Here is a 20076-nt window from a genome sequence, read left to right on the forward strand (position 1 = left end):
CTTATCTGTGAAATGAAGGCATAGTGTATTGTTGCGGTTACTTAACCAAAGTCAAGGAGTACACTGCTGCTTGAAAAAGCAATCGTAGAAAACATTGTCATTGTCATTTCCATTGACAAACACAAACTTCACCACCCGCGGTAATTCACTCAAATTCATGGGCGTAATTCCACATCATGTTCATTTGCATTTCACATCGTGTGCTATGACCTGAAGACTGAAGTTCTCCTTCTTTGTGGACAGTGCATCACTAAAACCCAGAGATGTATAGTAACGAAGGAGAACTTCTTCACTACTGTACTTATGTCCTAAAAGGCCGTATCTGTACTCTACTGGAGTATTCTGTACTTCAACTTTAACTTCAGTTCCACTGTACTTCCACTTTAACAACTTCACTATCACTGCCAGAGCGGTAGATGGCTCTGTCATCAGGTTAGATGAAGCTGGCTCATCATTCAGTGAATCAAGCGAACAAGGCCGCGCGTGGTCCCGTTCTTGCCTTTCACTCTGCTGCCTGCCTGCCTGCATTGAGAACACTTCAACTTTGTTTTTCGAGATGGAAGAACCAGAAACACCACCTTCAACATCGAGCGATCGTGGCGATGAGGGCGAGGAAGGAGACCACCCATGGCCCTACTTAGAGTCCATGTTTTCGTTTGTCGTAGAGAAAGACAATTCATATAGAATGAAGTGCTTACTCTGCCTCCCGAAAGGTTGCGAAATAATGGCCTTCAAAAATTCACTGTAGAATTTGAAGAAACATATCAAGATAAGTTACAAATATAATACACAAATCAGACCAGCTCGAGCTGACTAGCACCCACGGTTAATGACATGCTGCGGTGTTCGCTGTCCAGTTTAAGAAGGGAATAAAATGTGGAGAAAAAAAGGACAAGAAGGGAAGAGAGGGGAGGGATGCTTTAAAGGGGAAGGGGCATACTTGACCTGTTTTTGTTTACAAAGAAGTTAAGCTCAGTGTTTTAAGGTGCGTTCCTGTCCTTGCATTGCTGCTACAGCCAAAGGAATTGTGAGTGTCCTTTAGGCTAAATGCTTGAAATGATATAAACCCCTAATGCTAAAACCCCTTCCACAATGTGAGCAGGGCACTTGTAGGGGTTTTTCTCCAGTATGGATCCTTAGGTGACGCTTCAAGTCTGTGGCTCTCAGAAAGGCTTTTCAGCATACAGAACACAACCAGGTTTTCACATCCGTATGATGTGCCACTGAAGAAAACTTTTGATTAGAATGAATCACAGCTAAATGGTATCCCAACTGAGTGCAACAACAATTTTAAAATGCTATAGATACATCTTTGTTTGAAATCTCTTCACACAATGAGGACAGGTCAAGGGCCTTCCACTAGTGTGACTCTTTATGTGAGCGTTATGTTATTTTACTAACAAAAGATTTTCACATTGAGGGAATGTGTTGGGTCTCTCGCCTGTGTGATATTTGTTTTTCCTTTTAAATGTGGCATGGAATATCATTTTTGGCTTTAGTGCTTTTTTTACTGGAATTCTCATCAGTTTGTGAGGAGATTCAATAATTTTCTTTGGTTATGAAGTTCTGATGTTCATGCTCCATTTAATTGGGGTCTAAAATGAACAAAGTAATATGTCAGGAAAAATGTGAAACAAAACATTTAACCCCAATGCAAGATCAGAATGTAATCTGAATTTTGCTATTTTTGGTCTCTTGAAATTAAATGTAATTTCCAATATCTTCAAACGTAGCATGTGACTGCCTTTCCGTTTTGTAATAATTTAAGTCAGATCCCTTTTTATAATATTCTACACCTTTCTACACTGATTTTATAACAGAGCCACCAAAATACATATATATGCTCTTAAACAGACATTAAGATGTCTAATTGACCTCTTTTTTCTTTTTTATATTCAGCCTTCATTGTGTATGATTCTTCATCACTCTCCATCCTTAAAACAGTAAATCAGAGCAGTAAAGTAGAAAAATGTGTGGCATTTTTACAGTTTTTATAGATGAATTGGTGTGGAAATGGTCAATCTTTTAACGAGCCCCAGAGCACGCTACTGTCATTATCACATTACATGCTTCATAAGGCAAAATATCCATTTAGTCACTTTTTTGACTAAATCGTGAAATGCATAAAGCATAATATTAAAAAAGGTTAACGTTCTGGTAAAATATCATGCTTAAATATCTCGCATATCTATTGGGTACAGACACTTAACATATTTTTTGTGGGGGCAGTTTGTGGGGGCTTCAGAACTGGATTGAAAATGATTTACCACTTCATGTTATTAAATAGGAAGTAATAATAACATGTATATTTGTTTATGCGCATTAAAATGAATCAAAAACAGTTATTTTGTGCCTAGAACAGGTCATTTAAGTATGCTATTTTACCTGTTAAGGAAACTTTACAAGTATGTAAACAGTCAGTAAACAGTCAGAATTGTTTAGTTTCACTTTTTTTGAGTAGACATCTTATTAGTTTATAAGTTCATTCTGCACACGACACATCACTTATTTGAAGTGTATACAAGTCTTTCGAATGTATGTGTAAATATTATATATATATTATTATTTAATATAGGACACGCTGGTGGGACTATGTCTCCCGGCTGTTCTGGGAACGCCTCTGTGTCCCCCCTGAAGAGCTAGAGGAAGTGTCTAGGGTGAGGGATGTCTGGGCATCTCTGCTTAGACTGCTGCCCCGCGACCCGGCCCCGGTTAAGCGGAAGAAAAAAAAATGGATGGATATTATTATTTAGGAACAAATTTATAGGACATGCAATGTATATCGCTTTGGACAAAAGTGTCTGCCAAATGCATAAATGTACATGTATAGCTTATACTGGACAAATGTGTTCTTTATGTCTCAGATCATTGAAAGAGACTGCAAGACCCGAATTGACATTGTCTGAAGAGAGGGACATCCAAAATGTGCAGTGTTAGAATCACTGCAATTTTTCGGGCAAAAAGAAACAAAAGACAAGGCTTATTTATTTTTAATTTATAATAGTCAGTTCTCTGTGACATTACCATTACGCACAAAATGTAAATTATACAAATATGAATAAAGACAGTAAATATATTGTTTATAAAGAAAAAGGTTTATTGTTACAGCACTGAATCATATGAAGTACCTACTTCTTAACTGTTACAACAGTAAGCTCTATATATTATGCATGGGTGCAGTATAGGCTCCAGACATACTAAATTCAACATATCTTTTATTATAGGGTCATAAAAACATTTTGGTTAAACAACTACACTTTAAACACAAGTAATACCTTTCTTGGTACCTACAGTGAGGGAAAAACTTATTTGATCCCCTGCTGATTTTGTAAATGTGCCTACCATTTTACGGTAGGTTTATTAACTGTTAGAAACCGAATATCAACAAAACAATCTGATTAAAAATGTATATAAAGGTTATAAATTGATTTGCATTTCAGTCAGTGAAATACAGTAAGTATTTGATCGCCTACCAACCATCAAGAATTCTGGCTCCACAGATTGGTTATGTGCCTATATGGACCACAGATTAGTCTTGTCACTTTAAGAAAGTACTCCTAAGTCAGCTTGTTGTGTATATAGATGGTGACCATCTATCAGAAATGTCTTACCACTGCGCTTGCCAACAAGGGTTTCTCCACAAAGTACAAAGTTATGTTTTGCTCGGGGATCAAATCTTATTTCACTGACTGAAATGCAAATCAAATTATAGCCTTTATATAATATTTTACCCTGATTTTGTATATATTTCGTCTCTATCAATATCTAATATCTAAAATAAACCTACCATAAAAACCTTCACACGTCACCTTTCACACTGTATGGGTCTTTAGGTGTGTCTTTAACAGCGCTGCAGTAACAAACGTTTGATCGCACTGATCGCAGCTAAACAGCTTTTCATTTAAATGAACCATCATATGACGTATGAGACTCGGTCTATGTGCGAAACTCTTTTCACACAGATGGCACAAGTAAGGCTTCTCACCTGTATGAGTGCGTATGTGACACTTAAGATGTACTTGTAGTGTAAAACACTTATCACATTGCGGACACTTGAAAGGTTTCTCTCCCGTGTGAACTTTTATGTGATTGTTTAGATATGTTTTACATGTGAAAGTCTTATCGCACTGAGGGCAGGTGTAAGGCCTATCCCGATTGTGATTTTTTATATGAGTATTAAATCTTTGTTTACGTGTAAATCTCTTTTCACACTGAGGGCATGAGAAAAGATTTTGGTCAGTGTGTGATAATATATGGTCCTGAAGATTCCATTTACTTGTGTAAGCCTTTCCACACAGAGGACAGGAGTATGGCGTCTCTTCAGCGTGAGTCTTTATGTGAAGATTAAGGTTCCTTCTTCGTAAAAAAGTCTTTCCACACTGCGGGCAGGTATAAGGCCTTTGACTTGTGTGAATCCTCATATGATACGCTAGGTGCCCTTTTTCTGAGAAAGTCCTACTGCAAACATGGCATACAAAAAGATTTTCTTCAGCTCTTACCAGAGGGGAATTCGAATCAGCTTGTGAGGAGCTAAAATCATTTTTATCAGAGTTGAAATTGTGGTACAGACGCTCATCTTTCTGTTCAGGTTGTTCTTGACCTTCCTCTTTCACTATCATCACGTCTAAAATGAAGATGGCAACATGTCAACAATTTATGTGAAAGGAAACCCTAAGTTATTATTAGGTACTGTAATACAGATACAATTATTTAAATCATTCATAATCATAATCAAATCAACCAAATTATGTAAAATAAATTGATTTTGATCAATCTTTCTCCGGATAAAGAAGTTTGTAAATGATGAAAAAAGGCTAAATATAAATGGCATGGCTGAATATTTAAGTGATCCCCATCTGGTTTTGATCATTGAATAGAGAACCAATTCTACAATTTACACTTAGAGCTACACTGACGTCCCCATTAGTCTATAACTAGGAGTACAAAATTCACTCAGACATTGGTGTAATTTTTTTATTTCTATTTTGGGCAAATACATTTATCTAAAAGTTTAAATAAATATTAAGCAGTGGAAAAAAATAAGAGACCACTACAAATATCAATTTTAACTGATCCTAAAAAACCCTACTAATGTGCTGTTTAAATATGAATATGGACTTTTTTTCTTGGCAGCATTCGAGATCTGCAAACATTGCATCTTTTTTTTGCTATTATGACCAGTTTATCCGTTTCAATTTCTGCAAATAAATGCAAAAAAACCCCAAGATTTTCATTTAGAATTTGAGAGAAATATTATTCACAGAAAGAAACAAAGATGACAATTTTACCTAAACACACCTATACACAGTCATTTCAGAAAAACTGAAAATAATTTTCAAGTGGTGTCTTCAATTTTTTCCCCCCGGCTGTATAAGAAACTTCTCAATTGTCAACATGTAATGCAACAACGATTTCTAAGGTCTAAATATTCTATGAACAGACCCACCAAGACCCCGTTATTCGGCTCTAAGTGTTATTTTGACACCTCAGTTAATATTGTTCTTCATCATTTAAGTACTTCCTTCTCCAGAAAACAGAATGACCCTAATGCTCTACCAGTCACCAAGATTGGACACTAACCTGTTTTCTCCTCAGTATCTTCAGCTCTCATTGTGCATGATTCTTCATCCCTCTCCTCTTTAGCACACTCCATCCTTAAAGTCGTGAATCCAAATGTGTTGTGACAGCAAAGATTGTGTGATGTATGCTTTTTTAGCACGGAGGACTACAGTAACAGACCTGTGGAAAATACAAAGATTTTAACACTGTAAAAAAATACTTTCTTACTTAGTATTTTCATCTTGTTTTCCTGTACAAATGTTTAAACATTCTTTCAGTGAATTTGTTCTTAAAACAAGCAAAATAAATCTGACAATGGGATCAGAAAAATAATCTTGAATTAAGGTTCACAATTTTTTTTAGTCGCCAAATTCAAGATTATTTTTCTCACCCCATCGGCAGATTTATTTTGCTTGGTTTGAGATACAATTCACTGACTTTTCATATTTTTTTGGTGTAAAAACAAGACTTTTTTTCTTAGGTCATTTTGCTCATCAAGTAAATGCATCTTGATTCAAGAGTTTTTAGACATTTGTACAGGAAAACAAGACAAAAATACTAAGTAAGAAAGTCATTTTTTGCAGTGTATATCGACACTTGCTAAATAAAAAAGTCAAAGGAGTGAAGAATTATATTCGTGTACACACATATTCATTTTTGGCAAAAAAATATGTTCCCTACAGTAACTTAAACATTACTAGCATGTACTTGTTAGCTTAAAGTGATTATATGATATAGCTTTCTCTGTGGTGTGTATTCTCTGAGCAACTGTTTTGATCTTTTACAGCTTGTTTGTTAAAAAGATTTTTGGCAATATGTAAATATAAACACTTTTACGTGATTTATTTATTGTTTGATTCTTAACAGCACTATATTCGTCAACAGCTCTTTTAAGTGATTAGCTACTTACATAACTCACTATTAACTGTATGGAAAAGAGGGACGTATATGTTTTAATCTTTAGAAAATACTTAAAATCACTAAAAACATACATACCAAGTAAATCTCTTTGTTTATCGCCTTGTATTCGGAGAACAAATGCACCATGTAACATGTAAATATTAGCGCTGGGAAAAGAAAATGACTTCGGCTATAATAAAGCACTACAATATTCCAATATTATTCAACATTTCCCCGTAATACCAAAGTCATTTAAGCGCACTTGTTTATCAATTAAACTATATTTTGCATTGTTTCATACATCGCGGCACACGCTTCAAATTTCCCTCAATCACTTCCGCGCACTCTACTGACGTCATCACACAACAGGCACTGACCATCAAAATAAAAGTCGTTTCAGTCACACTGAGAGGATAAAACAGTGTCTGCCGATCAAAGGGTTCATGTTTCGGTGAAATATATATAATTAACTTAAAAAAAAATGCCTCAACAGTTTATGAGCACCTGAAATAATTTTCTACAGGTTTCAAACTGTGATGCTGATGTCAGTTCCCCATTTCACAGTGTTCTTGACCTTTCACTTTGACTTCCATCAGGTCTAAATTAAAAAAGCTGGTTTTCATCAGTCATTAAAACTGGACGGTGGACATTAAGCTCTTTGTTCCTCAGTATCCTCATCTCTCACTGTGCGTGACCGTCCATCACACTCCACTTTTAAACACTCCATCAACACGAATGTGTTGTGACCATAGACTCTATAAATTGTGACAGCAGGTGTGATTCCTGCTTCTTTGGCTTCTTCGATGTAAAGATGCATAGAATAGGAGTGGGAATGACTTCAAGAAGAGGACTACAAAAACCTTCGAAAATATAAAATTTGACCAAATGTATGCATTCTAAAACTGATAGGTTAACAACATTATCAGTGGTCGAATCTAATCATAATATTTAAGACGTCTAAAGTCAAATATAACTGCATATTGAAGGCATATTTAAATGAACTCACTAACGTATGTGGAAAGGATGAACATATATATTTCTTTCAATTATTCAAAAACTCTATTTAATAAATAGATTAAATCCATTCCATGAATAGCTTGAATGTGAAGTTGTTTTCGACTTGCATTCACAAATGTTTGCACTGTTACCAGAAAACATCTATGCGCACTTAATAATAAAGTATTATGAAATTGCTTCTGTTATATTTAAGTTGTCGGGGTACATTTGTTAAAAATGAAATCATACTTTTTTATTGAATTCAATTTTACAAAAAATAAGTATTGAATAAACAATATTAACTTTGAAAATATAGTAACGTTTTACTCTATTTGTATGAAGTGTATCCATAAAAACACATCTAATATATTTGTTGTTGCATTTATGATCTCTAATAGATAATTCACCCAGAGAAGGAGATGGGAGAGAGAATGTCACAGAATAGTGTGAAAGAATTCCCTTTAATAGTAACACCATGTTTTCGGGTATGGCATTTACAACTGTGTAAAACTCTTTAGGATGACATACAAATCCATGAAAATGAAATCATACTTTGGATCAAATCATGTACAAAACTACAAACCGCGCCGGCGCCGCATCGCACTCCGTATGATGTCACAACGACATGTAAGACTCAGAGAGGCAAAATCAAAGTCCCCCATTCACCCCGGCAATAAAATAGTCCCCATTTTTATAAATAATATATATATATATATCCTTGGCTCCTTCTATATTCGTATTCAATATATATATATATTTACTTATAATCACATTAAATATTTGATACCACGAAGGAAAACACTAGCAGTAGTGACGCTCATTAAACCATCGTAAGTACTGCAGTAACGCCGCACTTAAAACAAAATGTACTTTAATTGTTATTTAAAGAGATGTAATAACCCTAATAATAATTGTATACTATTGCCGTGATTTTTATACGTTAAAATATAAGATTTACAAATAATTTTGGATATTTGGAATTTTGGAAACATCGGATAAAGACACATCAATAGTAAACGCGTTATTACGGTAGTGCACGTCATCAGTGTGTTTCTGACCTTCTCTGTTTATTTACAGTCATACAGTATTTGCATGCGATGAATTGAGTATGAAGTTAATGTAGTAAATATAATGTACGAGCTCGTCATGCTGTACCCGAAAACGACAGTGCTGTGTGTTTCTATACGACGTTTTACGGAAAACTGCTGTTGGAGAAGAGGACTGTGCACGAGACAATGTATCTGTGTTATTGCCATTATCGTCACATGTTTAGTGTGTGCGTGCTGCAAAGAATGTTGTTCAAATGCACAGCCTACTGATAAAATGTATAACTTGAATGTATTGCAAGTGGCTTTGGAGAAACGCTATTGTTAAATACGTTAATGTTTAACGTTATGAGTTTTCATGGCTATTGACACTGCAACACATTCTTATCTCTGTTGTTAGATAACAGTGTCTTGTGTTTAAACAGGAATTCAAGTGTATTTGTGACCTGTAGACATTCTTATAATGATGCTTTTACTGTAGATCCGTCAAGGAGAAACTTCTCCCATCAGAAGATCTCGTCACCATGTTCTCATGCACAGAAGAGTTCACAGTTTCTATCTGAATTGCATAGTCTGTAAGTATGGTTTTGTTTTCTGTGGTGTTCTTGAATGAATGAATTTCCCAGTAAGATGACCTTTTCTCAAACATGTATAGATCTGCGTTTATAAGATGTGGTGCATCAAGAGGCCTGTTTGGAGGACCCCGTGGCACTGTTCAGCAGCAAACCTTGGAGGACATCGCGGCAAATATTAGAGAACGCAGCTTTAAAAGGATTGTGGTGATGGCTGGTGCAGGCATCAGCACACCCAGTGGAATCCCAGACTTCAGGTAGACGGCCGATCGTCCACAATCCACTTTGAGATGTTTGCGGCCTTCCCTAATCGTATTTCTCCCCCAGATCGCCTGGCAGTGGTCTTTACGACAACCTTCAACAGTACAATCTACCCTATGCGGAGGCCATATTTGAAATAAATTACTTCCATCACAATCCCAACCCTTTTTTTACACTTGCCAAAGAGTTGTATCCTGGCAATTACAAAGCCAACCTGACGCACTACTTCATTCGACTGCTTCATGATAAGGGCCAGCTGCTCAGGATGTACACCCAAAACATCGACGGACTGGAACGAAGTGAGTAACTAAATCCTGGAAATGGAAGATTTTTCAATCCCTTACTGTGTGCTGATAAATATTATGAAGAAAAATATGAAAATCACTCTTGATAAGAGTCGTATTTATTCTTTAATCGACTGCAGTGGCAGGCGTTCCACCGAAGATGTTGGTGGAGGCACATGGAACTTTTGCAACGGCCACCTGCACGGTCTGCCGTAGGGATTACAAAGGTGAAGAGCTTCGGGTTAGTATGTGATGTGCTCTGTCACTTCTGTAACTGCACTTTTCCTCAACATATTTTGTAAGCATGTCCCAACCATCTAGACAGATTGTCCGGTGATTTAATAAAGACTGATGTTATTTCTGTATGATCATCATATAGGTCTCTTCCCTTACAGGATGATATAATGAAAGGAACTGTACCCAGGTGCTCCGTCTGTAAGGGAGTCATCAAGCATGACATTGTGTTCTTCGGTGAGGAACTTCCTCAACAGTTCTTCACATACCTTACAGACTTCCCGATGGCAGATTTGCTCATCATCATGGGAACATCTCTGGAGGTGAGCAATGATGTTTCATCTGTCAGTAAGCACTATGCTGTGGATTCTCAATATAAGAGACAAGACAAGCATTTATAAATATTTAATACCATTTCATATTATTTCATTTCAAGTCACCGGTACATACATATTAGGACTTTGAATTGTGTCATGTCTCCGTATCATCAGCAGATGTCACTGTTGAATCACCCAGTTCAGTCTTTAATATTTGCAATGTTTCAAAATTATTAGGTGGAGCCCTTCGCCAGCTTAGCTGGCGCGGTTCCCAGCTCTGTGTCACGCCTTCTGATAAATCGAGATCTTGTGGGGCCATTCGCCTGGGGGTCTCCGCGTCACAATGACGTGGCCGAGGTGGGTGATGTTGTTTGTGGGGTAAAGAAGCTGGTGGAGCTCCTCGGCTGGATGCAAGAATTAGATGCCCTAATGAGTGTGGGCACCGAGATGGTGAGTTAAAATCAATCGTATAAATCACACCGGAGGACGTATGTAAATGAGTCTTCACTCTACAGCAAATAAATGAGACTTTGTATTCTACAAGAGTTATTGAGAAATGAAATTTTAATGGTCCTCGCGCACCGCCCCCTGTCATATTTAATAAAACAAGAATGTTCACTAACAATTCGTCACGATTCCTACAAAAGAATGAAAAGCAAGACATTTACATGACAAGACTGCCTAACACACAATTTTACTCAATAATTTAATTCGTTTGTTTTTTGTTGGGGAGAAAGCGATAAAGAGAACTTTTTAACAAACACAACATATAGGCATCTGAAATATTTCTTTTGTACTTTGTAGGATTCAATGAAAAGAGAAGAATGAGCAGTGGGATCTGTTTCAAATCTGCTGTTGGTCCCCCTCAGTAGTTTGCATGCATGCAATTATGAAAACAGTGAGTTTTATGTACTGGATATCTATGAAAATCTACAATAAGTTACCTCCATTCTTGTAGCTATTCACAAGCACTTTATGACTATAGACCAATTTTCAAGATGTCATTAACATTTTTTATTTTGCCTAATAGGTCATAATAAGTCCTAAATATGTTTATTTAACATTTTGATGTAATTGTTAATGCCCTTTTATCCAAAGCGACTTACATTGCATTATCCTATACATGTTACATAGGTATCTGCAATCCCCTGGGATCCAACCACAACCTTACGTTCTTAAAGCAATGCTATTATCACTGAGCTACAGGAAAGCTATTGTAATTGTGGTATATGAAAATGACTATTGATCTAAAATGCATCGCATTAAGTGCATTAATGCACGTGCATTAGAGCCTTTTTTGGTTGGTCAGTTGTAAATCCCATTTCCCCAGACATGTTTCCTTTTTACTTCATATTGTGTGTGTGGTTTACGGTATGTTAAGTAGCTCTGCACAATCATGGGTCAAATGGTAATCACGGCTATTTTGCTTAAAATGTTAATCATGATTAATAAACACAATTATTTTTTCAGTTCAGAACTTTTTAAATTTTTTATTTCACTTCAGTATGTTTATCAGGCCTATACTTTTCAGCCAATGAATGTGTTATTATCTGCTGCCATTTAACTTCTTCAACACCATATTTCAAAGCACGCAATCAATCATCTAAACAATCCACCACGAAATGAACATTCGCAATGAAACTTTGCAACTCCATTTTTTTACTCCATTTCTTGTTTTTTTTATTATCAATACCATTATCAATGGTCACCCTTCATCTTTGTCTGTGGGTTCTGCAAAAAAGTATTAAAATAGTAGAAATGCATTGCATTTTTTTATTTATTTCCTGTAAAGTGGCAGTTTAAAAGATACAAGCTTTGTGATGATTTTCTGACCTTATTGGACCTCTGTGCTTGCTATTAAAACATTAATTTCACAATGATTTTGCTCAAGTAATCGAGCAAAATGATGAAACATCATTGCTCACCTCCAGAGATGTTCCCATGATGATGAGCAAATCTGTAATCGTGAATCGTGAATCGTTTAAAATACAATAAATTGCGCGTCGCTAATGTTTATAATTCTCTTTTTAATCAGAATATGGCATGTGATGTATGTTGTATAAAGTGGCGTTAAAAATATTTGAACACAAACCCCTCTTGTATAATGATAGTATAATAGTAACACAACAAAACCTCAAATTGTGACACGAAAGTGTCCAAAGCATTTCACAAAAAAAGATGTTTAATGTGTTGTGCATTATAAAGCAATAGACATTGTTCAGAATAAAGACATATACTTTATAGACACTTCCAGAATGTGCAATATTGCGAAATACGTTAATGCAATAAACTAGACCTGTGTGAACATAAAGGGAACTTTAAATCAACATGACCTAGTTGGTCAAAAGTAACTTCAATAAATTGCTTGAAAAATTGAAATTCGTTGCAAATGCACTCGTTTTGATGTATAGTTATTTACATTCTTGTGTTGGCATTATTAGATATGTTTAAAAGTTATTAACTGTGTAGTGCTGTTCAATCTTTGTTGATATTTTCTGGAGTCCTTACATTTGCTTTAAAATCTATTGTTAACTAAAGTCTATTGTTAACAACGCTGTGTTTGTCACCTTCATAAATGGCGATGTTCAGAGATTGGAACAGAATGATTCTCAGAATTAATGCACTTATGATTTGCATTAGTTGTCTGAGGACAGCGAGAAGGTGAACCGCTCAGCATTCAGTTCAGACTTAATTGTGTCATTTTGGCATCCGACGGACACAACCTCTCTAATTCACACCAGACTGTTTCGCAGTTCTTTATATAGGCTAAGGAGAGGAAGCGAAACATCAATTCCTGAAGTAATCTGTTGAAATCAAGACGAAAAGAGAGATTTAAAGATTTGATAGAATTGGAAAGTAAGGCATTGAAATGACTTAAGAGTTCACTTCGCCCTATTTTTCGGTCAATATTTAAAATGCATACAAAAAGACTGTGTAAGATAACCCAGATTCACCTTTGATAGGGATTTGGCTCATTTTCTGAGAAATGCCAAAGTCAGGCATACCAGAAGAGCTGCACTTGATCATGCAGACATTTATTTATTATTCAATGAAAGAAGAAAAAAGTGGGATTTCGGCACAGGTGTCTGATCTTTTTCCCCCAGTGTGCTCGGATGATTTGCTTGAAGTAAGGCCGAATAGAACCAGATATGGTCAGATGTTTTTCGGGAAGTTCATTAGACACTTTGCTGAAGATGTTCTGAGGTCTTTAAGGAGAAGCATTGGTGCACTGTTACCTAACAGGAACACAAGTCTCAAACCTCATTAGACACTCTTTCGGTCGGATGTGGGGTTTTCCATTAGCACTTCACTGCGGTTTCAGCAGAGTGAAATCCAAGCCCATTTCAACTAATACGTATCTATTAGAATATTTGAAAGTCCTATTGTCAATAAAAAGAATCAATGTATATGCAAGTGCTACTTTGAGGCACGTCTACGAGAACACAAATGAGGTTTTTTAACATTTAACCGTATGAAAAAGTAAAATCACAATACCAAATATGTACAGAAAGTGATAAATCATAGCGATTATTGTTCTTAACTTAGGGATAGTTCACCCAAAAATACAAATTCTGTCATGGTCGTCGCTGTCTTTCTGAAACCTTATTATACTAAATCATTATTATAAGTTACCCCATATGACAGGGTTTTGCAAAAATCTAACTATTAAAACGTATTCTAAAGTGCTTGTCAACTTCAAAAACAGTATTAAATCATTCAAAAACTGTGAATTTGGACATAAGAGGTTTTGGAAGGACAGCAACCTTTCTTCTGTGGAACACGAATGAAGATATTTTGAGAAATGTTCAATGTTCAAACAATGGAAGTCAATGAGGCTCAATGTTGTTTGGTTACCGACCTTCTTCAAAATATCTTCATTTGTGTTCTGCTGAGGAAAAAAGTCATACAGCTTTTGAACGACACGAGGGTGAATAAAATGTTTGGGTGAACTATTCATTTACTTTTTAGACATTTCAGGCATTTTTTAATGATACTGAAAAGTACCAGGCACCGCTATGACTATTAAGTTGTACTGCATATAAAGTCCACTATATATGAAATATGGAAAACATATTTTGGCAAGATTATCGTCAAGAGAAAAACAAAATCAAGCAGTTTCAAGTAAATACGCATATGTATTATAAATATACTTTATCACACTGAAATGTCTTTAACATAAATTATGGTATTGTCATATATTGAAGTCTGTTAGGTGGATGTCAACAACAGCGCTGTAGAAATCCTCTGAAGAATTTCCTGAATTCGGTGTTAAAGACTGTGTAGATGATTGGATTCAGGGCACTGTTAACATAACCCAGCCATGTCACGGTGCTCATAAGATATGGAGGGATGTGACATGATTCACACAGAGCACTCGTGGTGTGAACCACAAAGAACGGAGTCCAGCAAAAGAGGAAGGCACCTGCAGGAAGATAAAACATCACGATTAGTTAAAGGATAGTTCGCCCCAAAATCTTTATTGACACATTGATTCACCCTCATGTCATTGCAAATCTTTATGTTACTTTCTTTGTGCAAAACTAAGCCTATAAGCTTATAAACCATTAAATTACATAACATAACGTTTGACTCATGATTTTGTAACTAAATGTCGGAAAGCAAGTTAGAGCACAAAGCTGCTAAATCAACCTCATGTATATTATAGATATTAATATGATATTCCATGGCCTCTGCTCTCCTAAATTATTCAAGTATAGTTATGGTATTTCTATAAATATCCAATATTGGGTTTGTAATGTTTCACATCATTTGCAACATGTTTTCCTGGTGTAGGAAATGTTTACATGTTTCTCCATTAGCAGTTGTTTTACCTTTACCTAGTTTTAGGTATAAACCCCACAGAAGTAAAAAACTCCCTCAGTATTTCAACCCACATTATTTCTGTGGTTGCTACCAAACTACATCACGTAATGTCTTTCAGCTTTCTAATTAGAGCAGGAGGTCGACACCTTCATGACGTCAGACGAAGATTAATGGTTTAAAAGAAATATTACATTTGACATTGCATTGCTCTTCATCACTGGCGCTCCATACACCGGTTGTGTGGATATTTCTGTTTGATTTGACACTTAACAATTACTTTCAATGGTGTAAACTAAATTAAAAAGTTTAAGTCAATAACTTTAAAGACAAATATCTATTTTTTATCTATTTTAAACATTTTAAGCATGTTTTTTTACCTTTGTTACCTTACAAATACTTTTGCTGAAATGATACATACCGTTTTAAGAAATGTCTTCATACGATTTAACTTTTTTTTACTAAAATACATTTTGCTTACATTTGATTCAACTCCATCCAAAATATATTTTTGTAAAAATATTGTGATATAATAAAGTAGAATAAACAATTGTAATGGAAAATCGGTTGTTAAGGGATAGTTAACCCATTTACTCACCGTCAGGTTGCAAACATGTAAAAACTTATTTGTTCTGCTTAACACAAAGAAAGATATTTGGAAGAATGTCAGTCTCATCCCCTGTTGACTCGCATAGTATTATTTTCCCTACATTCTTCCAAATATCTTCCTTTGTGATTAGAAAAAAAGAATTGTGCAGGTTCGGAAAAACCTCGGGGTGAGTAAACGATGAAAGAATTGTAATTTATCGGGTAAACTATCCCTTTAAGACCCACACAACAAGCACAGTATGCATTTACATTTAAACGTTAATCTTAATAATAAGATTGAACAAAAGAGATATTTGTAAGACATGTTAACATCTACATAAAGTTTATTTGCGATCATCATACGGCGGTTTTATGGCATCTTCAACATTTTTGCTTAAGTGTGTCAATGAACCGTGGGCTGGAAATTAGGTTAAGACACAAGGCCAACCATTACATCATTACTGGATTTTGAGATTTGTTTCTAGTTAAAAGTTTCTTTAGGTGTTACAGCGAATTGCAACTTCTGTTTTATGTCTTGTCTATGTATGTACACAACTCAATTGGACAGACCTGTCAGTGAAAGCTCAGAAGTTGCATTTGGATGTTTGTTTGTTATGCTTTTTGAAGTTTCATCAGATGGATTTTATAGTAAGCATCTTCAACGGCAACACATGCACAAATATTCCCCATCCCGAAACCCGCAGGAAACACTTTATGAATTTGAATTGTCTTTCGAAACTTACCCACAACAACAGGCAAAACCCTCATGGCTTTCCTCTCTCTGCCATTGATCTTAGCCCTCTTCTTTTGTTTGGCTGGGTGGCCATTGCGAATCTCCGGGTAAGCCACACTTTGAATGGAGCTATTTTTATACTCTGGTGGAAAGGCGCAGGATGGTTGTGTTAAGTCGTCCAGCTCTTCACTGGACTGAGCCAAATCCCTCTCAATGACACGGGGCAGAGCCCCCAAGGGGGGAAACGCGGTGGCCACTGTGGCGTGCTGCAGCCTCCGACAGGCCTGAATACTGTTTCTTAGTTTGGTTTTGCGAGCTTCTTCCCATTTGCGCAAGCCATGGAAAATCCCGAAATACAGTAGGAGCATTATGGGGCAGGGAATGAAAAAGGAACATACGGAGGAATACACCACGTAATTGTTGTCTTCTAGTTTGCACTCTCTTGGGTCCCTTTGTGGAACATTGTTTATTCCGAAAATGACAGGAGAGGCCACGGCAAGGGCCAAGAGCCATGTGGCGGATAGTAAGAGAATCTGACGATGGTCAACATGCCTGCGATTGTAGTTCAGCGGTATACACACAGCAATAAACCTGTTAAGGAGGCATATACATTTATGCACCGATGCACTGAAATAAAGACTTAATGCAGTAGACTTGCACGCAAAACCATTTATTCTTAACTCTTAGCCTAAGGACTCAAATGTTACATATTTGCTGCCTCAAAACAGTACAAAACTGTACACAGTCTGTGTCTGGTTGCATAGTTTTGTTATTCTAACTAGTTATCTTAAAAGAAGCTGGCCTCACACACAATAGAAACAATCCAGCATACACTGTTTCCGCAACCCTGATCAGGGTCAAAATGAAATACTATAAACTGATTATGCATTCTTTCTAGAGAAAATGCCTCGGGGCTCATGCAAATGTTCACTGTTTTAGGACAAAGCCAAACCACACGCTCACAACATCGGGGATAGGAAAGAAATCCAAACCTGTCAACACTGATCGCACAAAGGTTCAATATAGATGCCGTACAGAGCATCACATCCATGGTCATCAGTCCATCACACAGAGCCAAATTCAAGGACCAAACGCCACCTTGAAACTGCAAAGATGGCAGATGTTTTACACCATAAAATGCAAGAATGAGCATTTGCTACAAAGTACTGTTATACAACTGGCCATTCCTTGTGTTTATTCTACATTGCTACAACACGTGTTTTTCGTGATTCAAACTGTTTTGACATTCAGACCACACTTGGTGCTCCAATGGTGCCAAACCAATCCAATGAGCCAAATGTGGCAACGATTTATACTGTTTGAGCCTAATACGATAAGTGGCCTCAACAAAAAAGGACTCAACCAGCGAGTTATGTAACCAAGTTATATATCGCAATATTTCTTTTTGTAAATATATGTGAAAGAAGTCGTTTAATCTCAATGTGATCTAAATAATATGAACCTATTGGCACTTTATCATTTATAAAAAGGTAGACTTTTAATTGGTTCCAATGTAGTCACAGGACCATAGTGTATTTTTTATTTTTACCATTTCACACATTTGTATGAAATATTTGTCAATGCCATAATTCTTTGCATTCATTTGCAAACTTCTCATGTCTCAAACCGCGTTGGCATTTACGCAAACGTGACTTACCTCCGCATAGATAAACAGTGGTAAGACCAGGACAGCCAGCAGCAGGTCAGCCACGGCTAAACTCACAATGAAATAGTTGGTCGTCGTCTTCAGAGCCTTTTCTTTGTAAACGCTGATGCACACGAGCGCATTTCCACATATGATCACAACGATGAGCAGCACTCCGAAGATGAGCGCGAGGAAATTGTAGGTATGGACCGGCTGCGCGCGAAGGGTGATGTTCAAGCTCGAGATATTCAGAGACATGATTCCTTAACGCATCGATCCGTGCGACAAGTTTTCATTAATGTCTAATGATATTGAAGTCCATCGTGCTGTGTCTGGAGGTCACTCTCTGTCCGGACGGAGGTACCTGTGCGGTATTGGGCAGGTCTGTCCCATCTTCTGTTTTCTACACCGCTCGTTAAATACAACAGTTCGGTCATCTAGGAAAGAAAAAAATCATTTGACAGGAAGTTGATGTCAAAATGTAACTTTGGCGACGTCGGTATCTGGTCGCGAGACGCACTTGAAGGCTGTCGAGGCAACTCTAGGTCTCTTGTGGCTGTAGAGGTTGAGCTGTCATAATATTACTGTTCATAAATGTTGACCTGGTAAATATTCTTTACACATAAAGCTAAATGACATCCCAGTATAATACAGTTTGATGGAATGGTTTAATTTATGGATTAATGTAATAACCCACAATTTTAAAAGGGATAGTTTATCCCGTTGCCTAATAATAAATCTGACCCTCATTTCATTTTAAACCTGTATGACTTAATTCTGTGGAACACAAAAACATGGTTTAAGTATTGGTTTCGTCTAAAACCAGACGTTTACCATAGTATTGCTAAAAAACAGTATGGTATTTATAGTCAAAGTTATACAAACTGTAATTTCTCGTCTCCTCGTGGTACCTTCACTTTCCCATTCATTCACACATTCATTCACCCATTCATTTGCTTTTGGGAGATTTAACCCGTATGCCATTTTTTTACTTTGGAACCCACAAGGTGCAGTCGAAGCTCGATATAAAAACAAGCTTAACACCCACCTTTTTATCTTAAATCTGTCCTACTGGTACAAAAATATAATCTGTAAATAAAGACACAAATGACACAAGTTTGGCCTGTTCTGACGCAAAGCTCTTTATTTAAAAAGACCTTTTATAATGTAGGGCACAGGTCAAGCGGACTACTTAAAGGACACTTTTGGGAAACGTTTATAGCGCTTTTGTCTCTTTTGTGAAGCTTGAAAGGTTATAATTGTGGAAACGAGCAACTGGTGCCATATTAAACTCCTTTTGTGTTCCACAGAAGAATGGAAGTGATAAAGTACAGCACACATCTTAAATGATATTTACTATGAATAGTAAGTAGCTGTGCGGGAGGTGGAAGTAAAAGGCGAGAACGGCAGTCTGTCAGTATGTGGGGGGGAGATAGAAAGAGAGTAATTTTAGCTCATAGTTCATTCAGGAGATAAGTTCATTCTCACATGAATCCTATGAAACCTGAAGATGAAACCATGCCCTAACCCTTCAATACATTTCTAATAAAAATAATTTCCATCTTTGAGAACAGAACAGAACAGATTTCTTTATAAAGCTTATGTAACCTTTATGATTAGTCTGGGGTCTATTAGTCTCTTTCAAAAATGTCAAAATATATTTCTGTATTTTTGGTGGTATATATGTGTAAAAGCTGCTTTGCAACAATGCAAATTGTGAAAAGCACTATATAAATAAAATTGAATTGAATTGAATATATGAAAACATTTACATAAATATTTTTTTGCATATACTAGATTGGTGTACTGTACACAGTTTATCACTCCTGTCAGATATTGATTTGGATTTGTTTTTCATACAATGTCCTACAATGACCCCACACAAATGGGAATGTTAATATTCAGTATTACAACAGCCTACTGCAGGGCTATTCATTTGGCGGCCCGCGGGCCACATGCGGCCCAGAAGCAACCTCAGAGTGGCCCCGCAATAGAAAGTATAAAAGGGAAAATAGGGTCGCGTCAGCGATATTTTTCTCCCCACTATGGCCACGCCAAGACCCGCCCTTCAATAGCATTCACACACTACTATTGGCCAGGTGTCCATGTGAAATGCCTAA

At 36.6% G+C, this 20076-nt stretch overlaps 2 protein-coding genes and 1 long non-coding RNA gene across 4 annotated transcripts; 1 reads left to right on the top strand and 2 right to left on the bottom strand.

Moving 5' to 3' along the window:
* Nucleotides 1–3082: 3082 nt before the first annotated feature.
* On the bottom strand, nucleotides 3083–6819 carry LOC306901873. Its single transcript, XR_013787393.1, has 4 exons — nucleotides 6556–6819; nucleotides 5581–5739; nucleotides 4571–4624; nucleotides 3083–4458 (listed from the first exon to the last, which is right to left on the bottom strand). It is a non-coding gene; the product is annotated as an uncharacterized lncRNA (long non-coding RNA).
* Nucleotides 6820–8478: 1659 nt separating this feature from the next.
* sirt3 (sirtuin 3) lies at nucleotides 8479–12719 on the top strand. Of its 2 annotated transcripts, none has more exons than XM_079465521.1 (9): nucleotides 8479–8692; nucleotides 8983–9076; nucleotides 9157–9330; nucleotides 9401–9633; nucleotides 9759–9859; nucleotides 10014–10175; nucleotides 10407–10619; nucleotides 10974–11067; nucleotides 11304–11642. In XM_079465521.1, exons 1-8 carry the CDS (start codon nucleotides 8587–8589, stop codon nucleotides 10995–10997), a joined length of 1107 nt encoding a protein of 368 aa, XP_079321647.1. In that variant the 5' UTR covers nucleotides 8479–8586; the 3' UTR covers nucleotides 10998–11067; nucleotides 11304–11642. The 2 variants fall into 2 exon arrangements, with proteins under 2 accessions (XP_079321647.1, XP_079321646.1); XM_079465520.1 differs by adding an exon at nucleotides 12581–12719 and having other exon boundaries at nucleotides 8503–8692; nucleotides 10974–12016.
* Nucleotides 12337–18621, bottom strand: drd4b (dopamine receptor D4b). Its single transcript, XM_079465509.1, has 4 exons — nucleotides 17969–18621; nucleotides 17304–17416; nucleotides 16322–16902; nucleotides 12337–14592 (listed from the first exon to the last, which is right to left on the bottom strand). The coding sequence occupies exons 1-4, from the start codon at nucleotides 18212–18214 to the stop codon at nucleotides 14390–14392; spliced, it is 1143 nt and encodes a 380-aa protein (XP_079321635.1). The 5' UTR covers nucleotides 18215–18621; the 3' UTR covers nucleotides 12337–14389.
* Between the last annotated feature and the right edge of the window lie 1455 nt (nucleotides 18622–20076).

This window comes from Barbatula barbatula, assembly GCF_947034865.1.
Source record: "Barbatula barbatula genome assembly, chromosome: 1".
Taxonomy (NCBI): domain Eukaryota; kingdom Metazoa; phylum Chordata; class Actinopteri; order Cypriniformes; family Nemacheilidae; genus Barbatula; species Barbatula barbatula.

Excerpts from the sequence above, each read along its gene's own strand:
- drd4b (XM_079465509.1), bottom strand. The coding sequence starts at position 18,214 with ATGTCTCTGAATATCTCGAGCTTGAACATCACCCTTCGCGCGCAGCCG. Across the intron at positions 17,417-17,968 it reads CACTGTTTATCTATGCGGAG|TTTCAAGGTGGCGTTTGGTC; the intron begins GTAAGTCACGTT and ends CCATCTTTGCAG. Across the intron at positions 16,903-17,303 it reads TGTGCGATCAGTGTTGACAG|GTTTATTGCTGTGTGTATAC; the intron begins GTTTGGATTTCT and ends CCTCCTTAACAG.
- sirt3 (XM_079465521.1), top strand. The coding sequence starts at position 8,587 with ATGTACGAGCTCGTCATGCTGTACCCGAAAACGACAGTGCTGTGTGTT. Across the intron at positions 10,176-10,406 it reads TCATGGGAACATCTCTGGAG|GTGGAGCCCTTCGCCAGCTT; the intron begins GTGAGCAATGAT and ends CAAAATTATTAG. Across the intron at positions 10,620-10,973 it reads TGAGTGTGGGCACCGAGATG|GATTCAATGAAAAGAGAAGA; the intron begins GTGAGTTAAAAT and ends TGTACTTTGTAG.